Source organism: Panulirus ornatus, chromosome 7 (genome assembly GCF_036320965.1).
Source record: "Panulirus ornatus isolate Po-2019 chromosome 7, ASM3632096v1, whole genome shotgun sequence".
In the NCBI taxonomy this organism is placed as follows: Eukaryota; Metazoa; Arthropoda; class Malacostraca; order Decapoda; family Palinuridae; genus Panulirus; species Panulirus ornatus.
In genome coordinates, this window is record NC_092230.1 from 27,813,880 (window position 1) to 27,832,113 (window position 18,234).

The window sequence follows — 18,234 nt, forward strand, 5'->3', positions numbered from 1 at the left end:
TATATATATATATATATATATATATATATATATATATATATATATATATATATATATATATATATATATATATATATATTCCTTTCGATCGAACTTCCAGCTGCGAAGCTGATTTTTAATGAGACCAAGAAAATCCATGCTGCTACACTTAGCATTATTAATGTCATATTGTAGGCTCACTTTTAGACGTTTCGGACTCTTCCTAATCCAGTATCAGTGAGCTGCCACAATCATACAGGATTCTTTATGAATCTAGTTGAGTGCAATATACATTTGAAGCACAACATAGAATTATTAATTCTTACAACATAAGTGAATAACTTCTAAGTAAACAAATTAGTTCATACAACATATTCCAGTGAATAATTCCCTATGTAAACAATGGGAGGCTTTTATACCACAATAAAGTGAGCATAAATAAGTGTGAGAATATAAGGTTGACTGATATGTAAAAAATAATTACAGTTTAATTACGCGCACACATGGGGCAACACAAGTGTAAAACTCTCTCCCCGTAACACACAAATTGCTGTGTCGATGGACAGACAGATGTGTATACACCACGGGTCGGCTTCGAACCCTTGGCAGGGCGTACGGCTACCTCGGCTACGCAGAGGGTGAAAGACACACACACACACTAGACTCCTAGTGTATTTACGTGTGTCCCAACCTCATCTCGGTGGAGGTAGCATCGACTTTAATCTCACGCGGCTCCGATAGTGTGACAAATATGTCGACATGTGTGTGTCTTTTAATCTCAGTGTGAGGCCGAGGTAGTCAGACGCCCTCCCCAACGTTCGAAGCCGACCCGTGGTGTATTTAAAAGTCTCTCTCTCTCTCTCTCTCTCTCTCTCTCTCTCTCTCTCTCTCTCTCTCTCTCTCTCTCTCTCTCTCTCTCTCTGTTATTGTAACTTTTCGTTTCCTTGAGAGAATATATATCGCTGTAGAGAAGCAACCAGTAAGCAAACGCTGTGTGTGTGTGTGTGTGTGTGTGTGTGTGTGTTTCGCGTCGAACAGTGACCTTTGTCCAGAACAATAATTTGTTTTTCTTCCTAGTTCTAAAGTCGTTGTATTATTATATAGTGAACAGCTGTAACAAATTCCCGTCACTTTTACGTACTCGAACTTAATGGTACGACCCTTGGCTATGATGGCCGTAGCCTTTGTGGTCTTATACCCAAGGGTTAGACTGTCCTCCTCAAGGGTCGTACCGTTGTTCTCAAGTCGTACTGTTGTGCTCAGAGGTCGTATCATCGTCCTCAGAGGTCATATCGCTTTGCTGAGTTTATTTTTTCCATCGTCGACATGGCATGGGCAAAGGCATGTCTAGATTGTGGGCTATCGCGGATAACAGGAAAGATAAGTTCAGTAAAAGAAAAGAATTTATGAGAGTTAAGGACATGTTTGCTGACCAGACTTAAAAGGTGGAAAGGTTTCAGGGAGAAAGGGAGAGGATAAAGGAGGATCCACGGCGCCGTCGTAAGAAAAAAATAGTATTATAATGGTCAATCCTCTTGTGGCTGGTCTCCACACAGAAAGTATGGGAAGCAGCTTCCTGTCATGTGCCACTGCTCCAAGCCTTAGTGGCTGGAAAACACGCAGACAGCCCATGAAAGCAGTGACCAGGGGAGAAATAGCCAATGAGCGGAGTGGGTAGTATCATCATGGTGGACAAAAAGGGAAGATGAAGAGTGAGAGCTAGCAAGCTGATAAGGAGGAAGGGTTTTTATTCCACTCTGGCTAAGAGAGAGGTCGAGGAGGACTGACACCCAGATATGTGAGCAGTACTCAGTGAGACCCCTGTGAAAAAAAAAAAAATATTGGAAGCGGATTTTGTGCTTTCCATTATGTTGGGTTTGCATGGTTAAGCGGGGGATGTGGTTATGCATATCATGTGTATGTTTTTTGCAGAGGTGAATTGTGGTGATTTGAAACTGGATAGCTGGAAATCAGTGAGATTAGACAGAGACTCGAGTTAGAAATTGCCTTTCTGCACCAGTGAATGTGGTCGGGTTACTGCTTCCTCATTCCAGGATGGTACGCAGGTTCGAATTAAGGATGTGAGGAAGGAAAGAGTTCTTGAGTGAGGAGGGGAGGACAAGTGAGTTGATGTACATAGTGTGGAATCATTGGGGAAAATTGAGGAGGGTTACATGTCGAGAAAATTAGATCATTCATGGAGAAAAGAAGGAGGTTAGGCAAGAGAACAGAGCCCTTAGGAACACCAGTGTTAGTATAAGAGGGAGAAAGCGCACTACTAACAACCACACTGACTTGGAGGGACGTTATACCTCATTAGTGGCAGCTTGGCGAATGTGGAGCATGGTGGCTAGGGTGTACAGTCCTGTTGAATCCCCACCACAAAACCTTACCCCCCAGCTGCCCGCACACAACCACTTACTCCCTGCGCTGCCCCGCCTTCAGAGATTTACTACAATTAGTTCGATGTTAGAAGAGCAGTTCAGTTCGTCGAGGAACATAAAGGGAGAGTAATGAGCAACGTAAGCAGTGCCTGCTAGTAGTGGGGTGCAAGGGACAACAGAGGCTAGGGTTCCGTGAACACGTTATTGCTAAACTTATTTCCAGCTAGTCACACTTTTCCAGTTACTGCCTCTCCTGTCTCATCCCCAGAGTTTTATTACAGTTAGCTTATTTTTAGGAGGGCAATTTAGTTCTTCGAAGAACATGAAGCGAGAGTGGAGAGAAATAACCAACGTAAATAAGTGCTTACTTGAGAGTGGAGTCCAGAAGACAACAAAGGATTCATTGAACGCATTCTCAGTTTATTATGCAGATTATCATCTTGAAAATATAACTTTCCATCGTTGTTTATGCCCATATTTTCGTGTAAGAACTGGTGATAAAGGAAGGAAAAGTCAGCGGAAGGCATAAAAGCGTTCATGAAAGACGAGTCTCGTTTGGCATTATTTAAGACTTCATAAGGTGGACAGGAGTGATGGAAGGGTGTGTTGTTATGTTGTGACTCCAGGGAGACTGTAGTGAGGGCAGCGCTCCAGGACATGCGGAGTCACAGGCATATGATATTCTTATGTCTTTAATGGTTGGTGTTTTAAAAGGTAATGTTTGTTGTTGTTCACGTTTACTGATTTCCCCCTTTTTTCAGTGGTTTTAGACCATTGTGTTCTAGTTTTAAAGAAGTATTTTATACGTATTGATCAAAAAATTAAAGGGTTTTCTTAATGATAACAGTTGAAAGTCTCCCAGATTCGCTTTGTGCAGGTTACAAGAGAAGCCTAGCCAAACGCAAAACACTGAGGAGTTGATCCATTGTTGTACATCCAGGTGACGAGCCTTGTTACTTCCATTGTCAACATTTGAAGACATCACACTGACGCTCTTGTTGTTTACACTGGTGTTGTGTCTGCCGGTCGGAGGGATGGCTAATCATTCATCAGCCTTGAGTGTTGTCTTCGAGGCTCCGGTAATGGCCAACATGTCACCCCACAGAACACCAGAGGCTGTACATAGTGCTATATCTGACCCACTTCCCTCCGAACCTGCACTGCCCTAAGATGTTTATTCTCATTTCGTACCATTCGGCAATGGCTCTTATGAAGAAAGGCTGACGTAGGTTGTTTTATATCAGACTTCCGGCTTTACAGCAGAAGTGGATGGACACACTGGCTAGTCGCTTGTGGTTGACAGAGACCAACGTAAACATGTGAATAGAGATGTATGTGAGAGTATGTAATCTCCTCATTATGATGAGCGACATGCATTAGTCTACTCGGCCTAAGCGTGGCAGTTCATGCCAGGTTCAGTATGGTGTTATTGATGGACTTACGTATAGTGAAAGGTAGTGTGAGTGTTATAGTGTCACAGCTTTATATTCGCCTGGATTTGTATGGTGTTCTGGATGCCGAAGTGTGTATATGGTGGAGGGTGGTATGTGTGTGTGAGTGTTGGAGTCACAGCTATAGTTGCTACAGCCCTGGGCACTGTATGTGTTAAAGAGGTCAAGGCAGACCTGTCGCCCACGTAAGTTGTTGCAGGAAGTGGTGCAGACATGATGATGTCCGGTGTGTACACACTTGCAGGGGACGCGAAATGTGCTGCGCGTCGAGTGTGTTGTGATATACGGCAGGGTACACTGGGATCACTGTCTGGCCACAGTGCTGCCACATGTATGAGGAAGACCTGTACTTTATGATGCACCGGGCACGATGGACATTGTTATTCTGCAGCGTAGCTCGCAAGACCTGTAATCTGTGTTCAGTATTTCAAGACGGCAGCCTTCGGGTTAGTCGTTATAATTCCGTTGCGTAACTGCCATGAGACAGTGAACTTGAGACGCTTGGTGCAGAATATATATTACCCTGTAGCCCGAGCGTTGATCTAGATGTGCAGGTGCCAGATCAGGGCAGTTCCTGGGCATCACTGTTGTGTCGAGGTGAAAGACTAACGAAATCATCCTAAGGTAGACGTAAGCTAAGCCCCTAAACACAGTTGGGTGGGTTGGAAGGGGCAGAAGACATCCGTAACCATTGTAAGGTCTATGTAAGTTAAGGTAAAGTACCAGACTAGTCTGTGAGGGTTGAAGACCTTTGAAACCATCTTAAAGGCATACATAGGGTGAGGCAAAGACCCAGAATAAGCTTTGGGATAGACCTTCGAAACCATTGTAAGGCATACATAGGTGAAGGTAAAGACGCAGAATAAGCTGTGATAGTAGAAGACCTCCGAGACTAAGGTAAGCTTTCCGTAAGGTATATTCGATGCTAGACTCAGGGAAACATCATGTCCTGCTGTGGAACTTCGGAAATACCAAGGTTTTAACCAGCATCAGCCTCAGTTGGAAACAACACCTGTATTTCCGGTGTATTCCCCAGATGGTGTTCGTGTGAGTTCACCAGCCAGTATGTCTTACAGTCACGTCACGATGGTTTCAGAGGTCTTATCTCCCATACAGCATGGTCTGGGGACTCTTACGTATACCTTAAGATGGTTCCACATGTATTCTTACTTTGCGTATGCCTTACGATGGTTGCAGAGGTCATCTTTCCCCTCAAATTAGTTTTTGTATTATTTCTAAGGTCTTTATTAGTCTAACTATGTATAGATAAAGCATTTTAAATGTAGCATGGGTGTTGGGTACATGTTTAGGAGTAGATGGAGGTCAGTATAAAGCGTAAAGTGGCAGCTGAGGTCTGGGAGCTTACCTTACCCTGATGGTTGTGTTCGTCTGGCCATAACAAGGATGTGTAGATTACGTGGATAACGATTAGTGGATATCTGACCCCCTGACCTCAAGCCTTTGGCCTGACCCTTAAAGATCAGTTCAAATGCTCGTCATGCTCAAGTGTCATACCGTCGTACTCAAGGGTAATGTTGATGAGCATATCTGTCGTGCTCAAGGGGTCAAGGTCTTAGGGCTTACCGCCACCTACAGCGTCACAAGGGCAATGATGTTGTCCCCTTTGTTGTCACATGTCGCCAGCCATTTAGATCAACGGCTTCCATCAAGTTTGTACCTCATCCAGTTAATATTAACCTCAATACCGATTGGCTGTCAGCAGCTGCTGCCTTTGTCTTATTAGCTCAGGCTCTTGTCAGCCTTGGTAGTGTGTTGACAATAGAAGCCTCGTAGACCTTACTGGAGGAACCTTCTGCATGCATCGACCAGTGTGAGTATGAGAGATTATGATAACGTATGTTTACTTATGTAGAAGGTATATATATATATATATATATATATATATATATATATATATATATATATATATATATATATATATATATGTATATATATATCTGTGTGTCTGTGTTTATAAGACTTACATGTGCGCGTTTGTTCGCAGCAGCTGGAGTCCGGGTACGTGATCATGCCCGGGTGGGAGGGTCGGGTGGACTCCAGCACAGACGGTGACGACCTGGACGACCTGGGCCTGGACTACCTGGACAGCAGACCCGGCGTCATACCTGCTCCTTCAGGCATCGTCTTCGAGGGCGAGGCGGTCATCATCAACGGCCGCAGCAACCTGCAGCGTCAGCCCAAGACCAGGAAGGTGAGTGACTCCTCTTCTGCAGTTGTGTGGCTCCTGCATACTTGCACAGTACAGTGTGGCTCGTGAACACTTACACAATACAGTGTGGCACGTGAACACTTGCACAGTACAGTGTGGCTCGTGAACACTTGCACAGTACAGTGTGGCTCGTGAACACTTACACAATACAGTGTGGCTCGTGAACACTTGCACAGTACAGTGTGGCTCGTGAACACTTGCACAGTACAGTGTGGCTCGTGAACACTTACACAATACAGTGTGGCACGTGAACACTTGCACAGTACAGTGTGGCTCGTGAACACTTGCACAGTACAGTGTGGTTCGTGAACACTTGCACAGTACAGTGTGGCTCATGAACACTTGTACAGTACAATGTGGCTCGTGAACACTTGCACAGTACAGTGTGGCTCGTTGATGATTATACAGCACAGTGTAACACATGGATACAACACTGATGAGGAAAGTAAGTAAAAAGTTGAGGTGCAAGAAGAGAAATGTTCAGCGTGAGTCTTCGTCCGTCAGTGACGAGGACCAGTGAGTGGCAATATCTAGGCGATACAAGGAGACACTCATTACATATTGACATATCTAAGGCTTTTGACAAGGGTCTTATCTCTAAGCTCCCCTCTTTCGTCTTCCCTCCCTCACTTTGCTCCTTCAATATTTACTTCCTCTCTGGCCGATCTAGCTCTGTGGTCGTGGATCAGCCTCCCTCCTTTTCTCCATCAACAGCGGTGTCCCTCAAGGTTCTGTCCTGTTCCATTTTTTGCAACAATTTCCTATCCTCCGCAAATAATCTGATGCACACATACGCTGACGACTCAACACTGCATTCATCCACATCCTTCAATTCTGCTCCCTCTTCTCTCACTCGATCTGCATCTCATCTTGACACAGCTTCCTCAGTAAACTCAGACTTGGACAGGATATCTCAGTGGGATAGACAAAATCCTAAGTTTAATACCTCTAAGGCCCAGTTTCTACCCATCTCTCTAACGAAAACTCCTCACAACTCTCGTCTCTTCTTTGACGGTTCTGTAATTCAACCTCTTGACTCAGTGAACCCACTTGGCATTGACGTAACATCCACTCTTTCCTGGAAACCCCACATTGCAGGAATAGCTACGTCTGCCTTTAAGAAACTGGGTGTCCGGTTTAGATGTCGAAATATCTCTTCTGAGGAGTTGCTCCGTTTGTAGAAGGGATTGATTCGTCCTTGTATGGAGCACTGCTGTCACATTTTGGGCGGATCTGACTCTGTATCCTTACTTGACAGAGTTGAGTCGAAAGCAATCTCCCTTATAACCTGTCCCAGACTAACTTCCAAACTTGACCCCCTTGCCCTGTGCCGCAGTGTTGGTTCACTTTCCCTCTTCTGTAGGTATTACTTTGGTCTTTGCTCCCGAGAGTTGGCTGCTGGTGTGCCCACACCATTCGCTAGACCACGCAATACTCGGCAAGCTGCTGCGTCACATGATTATTGTGTGGCCATCAGCAACTCAAGGGTAGGCCGTTTTGACAACTGTTTCTTTCCCTACGCGTCGGAGCTTTGGAGCTCTCTACCTTCTCTTGTCTTTCCCAATAACTATGATCGGGCACATTTCAAAATACAATATTTTCACTTTCTCTAAAATTCGTAAGTACTTTCCCTTGTCTTTTCTTTATCCTTTTCATAATTCTCTCGGTATTTCAATTAAGGTCCGGCCTTGATGTGGACTTTCATCCGTGACTGGAGCCATCAATATGAACATTTACAGTCCGTAGCGTCACGCATGTGCAGGAATTAAGGGATACTGTTGCCCATGCTTCTGTGCTGGGGAGTCGGCCCATCGATAAGCAGTGATATGAGGAGAGACGCAAGACATACAGTCTCCCCAGCAGTGACATAGGCAGAGCAAATACTTTTACAGTAAAGATACAGTTGGCGATGGTGCCTGTGTATTTATATAGATATTTATCTTTTGTAGTTTTATGTATTTTGTCGGATAACTGGAAGTGTGTCAGGTGACATTGCGTCGTCTGAATGTCATTCAGTCATCGTAATATTTTAAGGTCTGCCAGTATCATGTCCGGTGGTCGTGTGACATCAGCTCATCCGATGGCCGAGTGACATTAATCATGTCAGGTGGTCGTGTAACCTGTAGTTTTGTAACGGTCGTGTGACATCACCATGTTTGGTGGTCGTGTCACATGATTATTCCTGATGATCGCGTGACATCATCTTGTCTGATTATGGTGTAACATGCGCATCGTGCAGTCTTCCCGCTACACAGGTAAGTATACCATGCACAACCTTCGGTAGGAGCACCTCTTGGAGCATGTGTCGCGCATGGACAGATTCCTAAAACACTCTTCCACCTTACATGTAGTCGACAGATGCCTCTGATTCACCACAGTCAGACACATCTTTGGTGATGTTTATCTCTGATTATCTTCCCAAACACTCCCTTGCTCACTCCTTCACTGCTGTATGGATGACTGAACAACGCCATATATATATCCCTCCGGTTTCATCTTTCGTTCTTTGATTATATTCTAAACTCCTCAACCGCCTCTCAGAAAGTGCCTATCTACTGTTTCACTCACACTGTTGGTTCTGGTGGTGCCAGACTCGTGGCTCAGCAGCACTCTGTACTGTGTGTTGCACCGCTGTTTGATAAGTTCGATCCAGCTGATGACTCACTCTCGTTTATCTGACTGCCTCGCCTGCGTCAGTTTGCCTGCCCTTTAACCTCTCTCGTTCTTATACGACGGCGTCCCAATGCTGATTTTGTTGTTGTTTGACGACGTAGCCATGTTTGGTTATCTGTCCTCCCTGAGAGACGTTCGGGGAAATCCTGTGTTGTAGACCTTGATATCCCGAAAGCTGTCGAAAGGGTGTGGCATCAGTGTCTTCTCTCCAAACTCTTCTCTTTTGACTCTCCTCCTCCACCCTGTTCTCCCATTTCCTCTTAGGTCGATTTATCTCCTTTATTTGTTGATGGATCAACCTCACTCTCTTTCCTTATTAGTTCTGGTGTTCCTGAAGGTTCTGTCTTGTCTCCATCGCTCTTACTTTTTTTTTTGTCTTAGTATTAATGATATCCATACTTCAGCAGTTAACCAGATTTATTCATAAACTGATGACCCTAATCCTCCTCCATCTGAATTACTTGATATGTGCCTCATCTCAGTCACTTCTACCCCTTATATATCAGGATATCGGCATGATTTCCCGGTGGTTGCTTTTACTGAAGTTGAGGTTAACTAAATCCCATTTTCTTTCTTTCTTGGATCAATAATTAAGCTTTTCATCACACTAAAAATACGTATCACCATAATATCTAATCACTCTGGGAAAGCCCTCCTTACACAAATAGGTGTCTTTCGTTTAAGGAACTAGGGGGTCGTCTGGTTCACAAGGCGAAGGTTTTTATCATGAAGCAGTTGTTCTGGCTACACAAAGGCCTGAGCCGCCCCTTTACGGCGTACACTGCTGTCACATCTGGTGAGGCCCGTAGCTCTGCAGACTTACCTGATGGAGACAAGGCTAAAGTCATGAGACTGGTGAGCATTCCCTACATGACACCACAACTTGACCCACTTGCCCAACACTGCAGAATTGGTTCTCTCTCTCCGTCTTCTTGACGTGGCTGCTTGTTTGCCTCGACCACGTACGTAATACAAGACAAAAAGCCAATGCGTCACCGCTTTTGGGCTCTCGTTATATGTGTTTCTTTCCCAGCGTCGCTCGGGAACTCTCGTGTCTATTGATATTTTCATTTTTCTACATCTGTGTCCTCCACCATTTGTAAAAGGCAGGGTTTCCACTTCCTAAAAAAGAATCTTCACTCCTTAATTATTTTTCTTTTTAGGTGTATTTTGTGCTCTGTTTATGCCATGGCTTGGATTACGACATGAGTTTGTTACTTGAGTTTTGAACAACGACAAGAATATATGAAAATTGATAAAAGGAAAGTGGGTCTCTTGTGGCACAAGGTTCACGTGAGGGCCTTATGCCTAACCTGCACACACACACACACACACACACACACACACACACACACACACACAGATATGGAAGGTCGGTAGAATGTGAGAATTAAATCTACTGAAGATGAAATGCGTCTCTTAGTAAAGAAAAAGTTAACAGTATGTCAGAGGGCCATCTCTGATCAAGCCTCTACTGGCCCATATGAATTCACCTGTGGCAGACCTCGCCTGTTCTTAGACCGGAAAAAAAAAAAGGATGAAAGTTTCCTCAAAGGCCTTCTAAATCAGTCAGGTTCAATCATCCTTCTCCAAACACAGCCCTGCCGCCCTTACCTGGGTAACCTGCTCTGCACGCCAAGCTACCGGGGTGGAGGACAGTCCCCCGTTATCAGCCTAGGGTACACACGTAGGGTTGGGTACGATCTCATTTTTTCCAGACCTGTGCTTCAGTCGTGTCTAAAAATACCTGTATCGTTATGAGATCAATCTGTTCTCTAGACGCATCTCGTGCGCTTGGGAACGGAGGAATCAGGCTTTACTTGGAGAAATTACACTTGTTTCAGAGTTCTTACTTTATAAGAGATGACCAAATTGTGTCCGGTATTGATTTTGATGGTAACTTTTGCCTGTGTGTACGTACCTTGTATACAGAATGATATTGCCTTACCATTCCAGTGTCGTGAGTGTGAGTGGCTTCCATAATCCTGTAATCCTTATTAAACTTTTCTATTATTTATGGACTCTTTTCATCCCTCTATTTCTGTGTTAAGATGACCGTGTTGTGAGTGCTGTGCGTTGAGGTGGTGAAGCTTAGCTTTGTTTACCGCTGAGGTTGATGTAAAGACTGACCTCATTGCCTCTCGCCACATTAATCACTTGACCAAGTAATTATGGCGTTTTGCTGTCTAAGTAACCTGTGACATTATCGCTACATACTCATTGGATTTTTTATTTTTTTTACATATTTGTGGTATTTTTTCTATTTTTTATGTATTGATCATAGTAAGGGAGAGATTGGAATCCAGGATTAACGAGGGCCAGAAGATGCCTGTACTGGAAGAGTTGGAGTATATGGGACAGGTGGTCTATGAGGAGTTAGGGTACAAGGGACAGACAGATAACAAACGACCTGTTTGGTCTGTGAAAAAAGTTATCTGCTGGAGGACATGGTATGTAGTATCGTCCATATCTTTATTGATGGAGACAGGATAGTAAAGCAAGAGTGACGTTGCTGTCGTTAGAACGCGAGTTAGAATGTGGCGGTCGCAGGAGGAACGTAGGAGAAAGGAATGTGTGCAGAGCAAAATGAAGAGCGCCTATATTGCGGCACGTCTTCTGGCTAGTGGCTGCCGTGTCACGGTATATTTCCTGTTGTGTAATGATGGAGACAAGGTCCTGTGGTAGTGGTGATGACGGTGGACTTGCTCTCCTGGCTCTGACAAAACACCACTCTCCCGGCGGATGATGATGGAGTGTGGACACATCGTGGATGGCTTGTGAGATAGCAGAATCTGTCTCAACAGTGAGGAAGCTCTTGGTCGAATACATCAACCAGACGGCACCTATGTTGATTGTGGGCCATTTTGTCCACTTTTACTAAGAACCGGCCAAACTTTCTCTAGTGTTTCTCTGGAGATGAAGTAGTGTCAAAGCCCGTTGTAACCCTTTTGTGTCACGAGAATATTCAGTTGAGCACGTTCGGCAAACAGAACATTGAATGTTCTCTCCTTTATGTTGGAGGCTCCGTGCACCAAAGGAATGCCCTCATCAGGGACAAGTCTCTTAATAAACAAAGAGAGAAGAAAGAAAAGAAGAAAGATGATAATACAAGAGCGTGTGAGGAGAAGGGGGTACTTGCTTTTTGAAAAGAAAGGTCAGGTCAGGTCAGGTCGTAACTGTTAGAATTATGTGTAATTAGAAAAGGGGAAGGTGCGAATGATAGGAAGAGAATGATGGGTAATTAGAAAAGGGGAAGGAAATAAGAATGGGAAGAGAATGATGGGTAATAAGATAATGGGAAGGTAAGAAGAATGGGAAGACAAGAAATGAATTAGAAGATACGTGGGTGTGTGGTGTATGTAGTGAAAGGGTTTTAAGTATAACCCAGTAGCATAGCTTTAATGGAAGAGAAAATGAGACCAGCAGTCCAAACATGGAGGGTGTTAAGATGGTGCCGGGCGCCATTTAAAACTGCTGAGTTTAGACGATAGTTATAATTAACGCTATTCTTATGTATCCTGGTCAAGGATCAGATTTCAGCTTCCCTTCGTTAGAATTACTCTCGCAGCCCTTGGATCCTCGGCCCCGAACCCCGTGGATGGCGATGAGCAGGGGACGCCCAGTTGTTGTGTGTTCCCTGGGTTTGGTAGCGAGATGGCGAGACGCCTTTGTTTGCCGCGCGGGTCAGGGCGGAGTCGAGCGGTGACCACAGCCTTGTTGTGTGCAGTGTGACACAAACACCACCGCACAGCATGCTGTGAGTAAGAAGATTAGTCAGTGTCGTCGCAGTATGCTTACCACAGCGGATACGGCACATCTTTTTTTTTGGTGGGATGGTATACTGTCTCATCCATCTTGCTTCAACACTCTTTTATCCGTCCTCCATCTCGCTGTTATATAATCCCTCCGTCTTCGAGTTAAATTTCATGACGCTTCTCTTTATTTTGTTGCCCTTTCTCCTCCTCGTCATGCAAGGCCAGGTGAAGCCAGGTGGTGACCAATATGAAAAATAGTTGATGAAGGGAGTGGTAGCAGTGATGGTGAGGAAAAACAAGAGGTATGGTCAGTGGTGTTGGAAAGTGGAGGGACGGATGTGGAGAGACTGGTGGTGGTCACCAGTCTTGGAGAGTGGAGGGAGGGATGTGGAGAAAATGGAGGTGGTCACCACTATTGGAGAGTGGAGGGAGGGGTTTGGAGAAAGTGGAGGTGGTCACCAGTGTTGGAGAACAGAGGGACGGTTGTGGAGAGGCTGTAGGTGGTCAGTAGTGTTGGAAAGTGGGGGGGAGGAAGGAAAGTAGTGGTGTGGAGAGACTGGATGTTCGCAAATGAAGGGCCGGAGTGATGGTGAGAAACTGGAGGTGGTCACGAGTGTTCGAGAGTGGAGTGAGAGGAATGGAATGAATGGTGGAGAGAGACTGGAGTTGCCTAGTCGTGGTGAAGTGTGGTTGGAGCCTGGTATTGTCAGCACAGGTGAGGGTGCTGGCTGGGTAGCCTGGGACCGGTACCACAGTCTTTGATAAGATAAAGTCCTGTTTATCACCCTTTCTCAACAGACGCGCTTGCGCGCGCGCGCGCACACACACACACACACACACACACACACACACACACACACACACACACACACGATCTGTGCTATACATTGTCACACCAGAACCAAGAAATAAGACCCGGGCGCCCGGGGAACGGGCCGTTATATGACAAGGTCCCGTAGCAGCCTCAGACCTGGCGAATCTCTCCACACAATCCCAGCCTTTTAACTAGGCATCACTGAAGACTTGCAGACTGCCGGGTCTGCTTCACGTTACCTCACGGATGTATGTGTGTGTGTGTGTGTGTGTGTGTGTGTGTGTGTGGCATGACGGTACGACCCTTGGGTTATTGTAACCTGGTCTTTGACCTCTATCCCTTGAGGATCTGGCTAGACGTAACGCTGTCATACCCAAAGGGTCGTGTTCAAGGGGTAATCAGGACTGTAGTACATTCCGTAATGTTGCCGTACGTGATGTGATCAGTATTTCAACAACATTTTTCTAAAATGTCGATGCAAAAAGTATAGCCTGACCACAAGGCAGATTGCACAGACCGCTAAACGAAGTATTTTGTCGGGACAAACTACAGAGGACGATATGCAGGTGCAGTGGAATTACCTGGCCACTCTCAAGAAGACTAATGGATAGCTATCATCTATTTTAGTTAGGACTTGAACCGTTCGTTGATGTTAAGTGAACTCGATTTGTACTGCAGGCGCCTCTTGTTGTGTGGATGTGGATGTCTCTTCTCTTGAGGATAAACTTTATGAAATCTGAATTCTGTAGTGAGGCGTCATCATAGTATACCATAAGTACTGGTGTCATGCATTTATACCCTGAGTACGACGGTTCTCCAGAAACAAGTGAACCAAAACACGATTGGAGTTTTTCTCTGTGTTGGACATTACCTGCCAGTGCCTTACAACCCATGAGCACAACGTTACGACCTTTGGTTACGACACTGCGATCTTTTAGTTGTAAAGAATTTCCGTGTCAGTATTCCCTTACGTACTACATGGTAGTCCTTCTCGGCTATTTTCCTGCCAGCTGTCATGCCAGTGGCAGTGGTGGATGAGAGGTGCTCATTTCGCTCTACTTCTACCACAACCTGCCTCTACCACAGTTGACATGAAATTTAGGATATTATTGCTGTCCTGCAGCAAAGAACCTCATCATGGACTATCAGGTTTCCAGTTATTTGTCCTTCCCCAGTACTGTGTACCCTTGAACTCACTGGAATGACGTCTGAATACGAGAAGACGACCCTTGACCACACTGATATACTCGTCAGTACGAAGATACGACCCTTGACCACATTGATGTAACTCGTGAGTATAAAGGTACGACCTTTGACCAGTACTATCTGACTCCTGGGTATGATGGCGTGATCTTTGACCCGAATCTTAAGCGTCAGGTCAAAAGGCCAGGCCATTCATACCTTAGGGGCGTACTGTCGTGTTCCAGGTGTGGTACCATCGTGCTCAAGCGGTCAATTTTTGCCTGGCAGTATTCATGAGTCGTGAAGACTCACGAATGGTTTGACTTGGATGAAAGAAAACGAGCCAACCACTTTTTTTTTTTAGTTATATTTTCTTTTTTCTCAGGTATGTTTGTAAGACGTTGTTCATAGCTGTGCATGTCCACTTGCTGATCTGTCATATGCTCTGATTTTTAGTATGTAATGTTCATTTTTAGTATGTAATTTTGTTGCTTTATACACCAGTCTTGAGATATTCATGTTGGTAGAGTCATGACAGCGTTGTTGTGAGGGAAGGCATATAGACTGCACAAGCAACTCGCCTGCTGAACTGTCCAGTCCAACACTCGGTAGCAGAGTCATGGCAGGCGCTTGTATTTACGATGTTTAGATCCCTGAGCGAAGTTCAAGGGTCAAGGCAAAGGTCAGAGGTCAAGGACAGTACATCCAGCTTATGATGGGTGTGGCCTTCGACCCGGCTCGTAAGGATCAGTTCAGAGTTCACACCATATAACTGAGCTCAAGAACCGTACCGTTGTTCTCACGACCTTAAGGTTCAAGGTCAGTCTCCAGAGGTCAGAGGTCAAGGACATAGTATGGCCGCTTCGCATTGCTACAGCTCCAAGTGATTTTGTTATCATGTATAGAGGTCTGGTGTCCTTCATGCTCATGTTTGAGTGCTGGCGTAGTTATTGTGTAATGTACTGTATCGAAAATTATATTTGAATGTTACAGCAGTGTGTCATAACCCCAGCTCACCATAATTCAGCGTAAGAGTTATTGTAGTACGGTATAAGGGCATACTACAATATAACACGACAACGAAGCATAGCGTAACTGTGATACATAGTAGCAGTATATCAGAATACAATTAGTAACTTCGTATGCAGCATAACTGTAGCATACATTGTAACATTCAGACACAAAGTGACGTTATGAGAGTTAACTTGGCGTACGTCTGAGGGCGTATTATGTAACGAAAAAACAAACGTAATGCAGTATACAGCAAACACATTGTAGACCACATTGAGCCTTAACCTGTGAGTAATAAACAGTCAGTCACCTCCAATGTCTTGGTCATTACAGAAGGCCAGAGTTTCAGGGACACAGAAAACCTAACCTTGCACCACTACTTCTGGTGTGGTTATGGTGTAACTTGAGGAAGGTCGGGGGGTGGAAGCCTCCAAGTTCAGAGCAAAGTTTCCAATGTCAAGGTTGTTTTCCAGGCGCTGGGAGTCAACAACACCCAGAATTACCGAGCTGCTTTACTCGGTGTTTACACTCGCGTTAGCTGTTGTGGGAGACTGATTTCCTTCGTCAGGAAATAACAGTATCTGATATTTCCATGGGCAAGGGTCGCGGGCCTCCAGCAACCTCTCTCAGCATAATTACCTTACCCTACCATACCTTGCTTTACTCTACCTTACTTTACTTTACCTTGCCTTACTCAAGTCTCAACGATGGTATCGGAAGCTGTCTAACCCCCCACAGCCTTACAGTCGGACCATACCTTACCTTACGCATACCTACCGTTGCTTTCGTAGGTCTTCTACCTTCACAGCTTGGTCTGAGACCTTCCCTTATTGTGTATCCCGCAGCTCGGTGTGTGATGACCAAGTGGTCACGTAGCTTGTCTGCTTAGTCAGGGTGTCGGAGGCCGCGCACGGCGGTCCCGGACACGTAACCCTCTCATCGTAGCTAGGCTGGTACGCTTGACACACAGAGGATATACACAGGCGCTACACTAGGTTGACTGCGGATGGTTGGCCTCTCGGCACACCTGGCTGCCCTACAAGGTAGAGAGTTGCGTAAAACTGAATTCCGTCAGATAAGCGGTGGGAGGATTGACGGGCCGGCCTGATGTGGCGCGGCCTTAACAGGGCATGTGACGGTGCTCAGGGCCCAGCAGCCTTCCTCTCGCCCTCAAGACGGAACCGTCGCCATCTCTGAAATACCATGAGTCCCCTCTGTATTTAAGAAACATGATGTCCACAATTGACGAAACATTCAGGGATAAATGCGTTTCTTCCAACATGCTTCCTTGTTAAACATATAAACTTACAAATGACGAAGCAGTGAGGGGGGGACGTTGGATATGAGCGTTTGATATATGATCAACCGTCCATCTTTAAATGGCCGGGCAGGAAGGCCTGTGTCGTATGTTTCCTCCTTTACTGTACCGTAATAATTACAGCTCGAAATTGTTGACATCCCGTTAGTTTTACGTCAACTGGAACGTCAGTTAAGGATCTGCTTGTTATGCTACACACAATATCATCACGTTTGTCATTACTGAATTACCTCTCCCTCACCAGTTGATATTATTCAGGTGTTGTGGGTCTTTATATTATTACGTAAGGAGACTCGTGTGACTGTGAAGGTGTTGGTGGGAGTGGCTGTGTTGAGCAAGTTGCATGGGGGGGGAGTGCTCGACGAACAGATGGCACGAAAAGTAAAAGTGTTGCATCTGCTGCTGCTGCTCATGCTGTAGTGTGAGTGCTGCATCTGGTGTGTTGCTTTGCCCTGAGGCCAAAATTCGTCTCCCTCCTCCTTTATACCTACCCTACCACACAACGCTGTGTCCGTTATGCATTGAACAGAGTAGGTAATGCACGGTGTGAGCGGTAAGACTTTGGAATTGCATCATGAGTCAGGCGTACGATCCTGTCCGAGATTCGTCGCTTCTGATCAGAATTTGTTTGTCTAATGTGACTGAATGCTGCAGTTTACTATCAGTATGCAGTTGCATCTGGTGAGGCAGCATATTGCTGTCAGTATGGTTTGTATAATATTTTGTTGTCAGTACAGTGATTCAGTATACTGTTGTCAGTATGGTGATGCAACATACTGCTGTATGTTTATGATGCAGTGTAGTGTTGTCAGTATGGTGATATGATATGCTGTTGTTAGTATGGTGATGCAGCATACTGCTGTCAGTTTAGTGATGCATTGTAATGTCGTCAGTATAGTGATGCAGTGTAATGTGGCAGGGAAGTGTCACGTGCACACTGTTATGTATGGGTAGTGACAGTTATTCCCTTGCCTGGTAACTTACTTCTTATTAGCTTCTTCGGTACGTGGGAGAAAAAACTACACATGGAATGTTATATATGAATATGTGTACTCGTGAACAAGCTGTCGAATACTTAATCCAGGTTCGAATCTTGGGGTTACATTGTTTACATGGATTGCATGTGATAGTGTATGGTACAGGTTTAACTCGTTTAATGTTCGTATTTAACGATTTTAATGTAGTGAAGATAAGTTGAAAAAAAGGTACCTGTGGTAATTGGGGGAGTGATAACTCATTACCTGCAAATGTTGGATGCAGTACAAAATGAATGTTGAACCCACCAGTGAGCTTTGGTGGGTAGATGTAGTGCAGGTGGAGGTTAGTGTTAAACCTAACAGTGGTAGACCGTCCCGTTGCTTGAATTGCGCACCGGAATTTGAGTTGTGAAAGTCAGGTTAACCCCTTGACCATGCTGGTGCGGCCTTTGATCTGACC

The 18,234-nt window shown here is 45.1% G+C and overlaps 1 protein-coding gene across 2 annotated transcripts in view; it reads left to right on the forward strand.

The window, feature by feature from the left end:
• Window positions 1–5,823: 5,823 nt before the first annotated feature.
• Window positions 5,824–18,234, forward strand: part of LOC139749467 (uncharacterized) — a 77,594-nt gene continuing 65,183 nt past the window's right edge. For both annotated transcript variants that reach the window (XR_011712977.1, XM_071663369.1), the window contains exon 1: window positions 5,824–6,026. Coding sequence is in view for 1 of the 2 variants with exons in the window: in XM_071663369.1 (XP_071519470.1) it covers window positions 5,844–6,026 (183 nt within the window). In the remaining variant the exon portion in view is untranslated. The remainder of the gene's footprint in view (window positions 6,027–18,234) is intronic.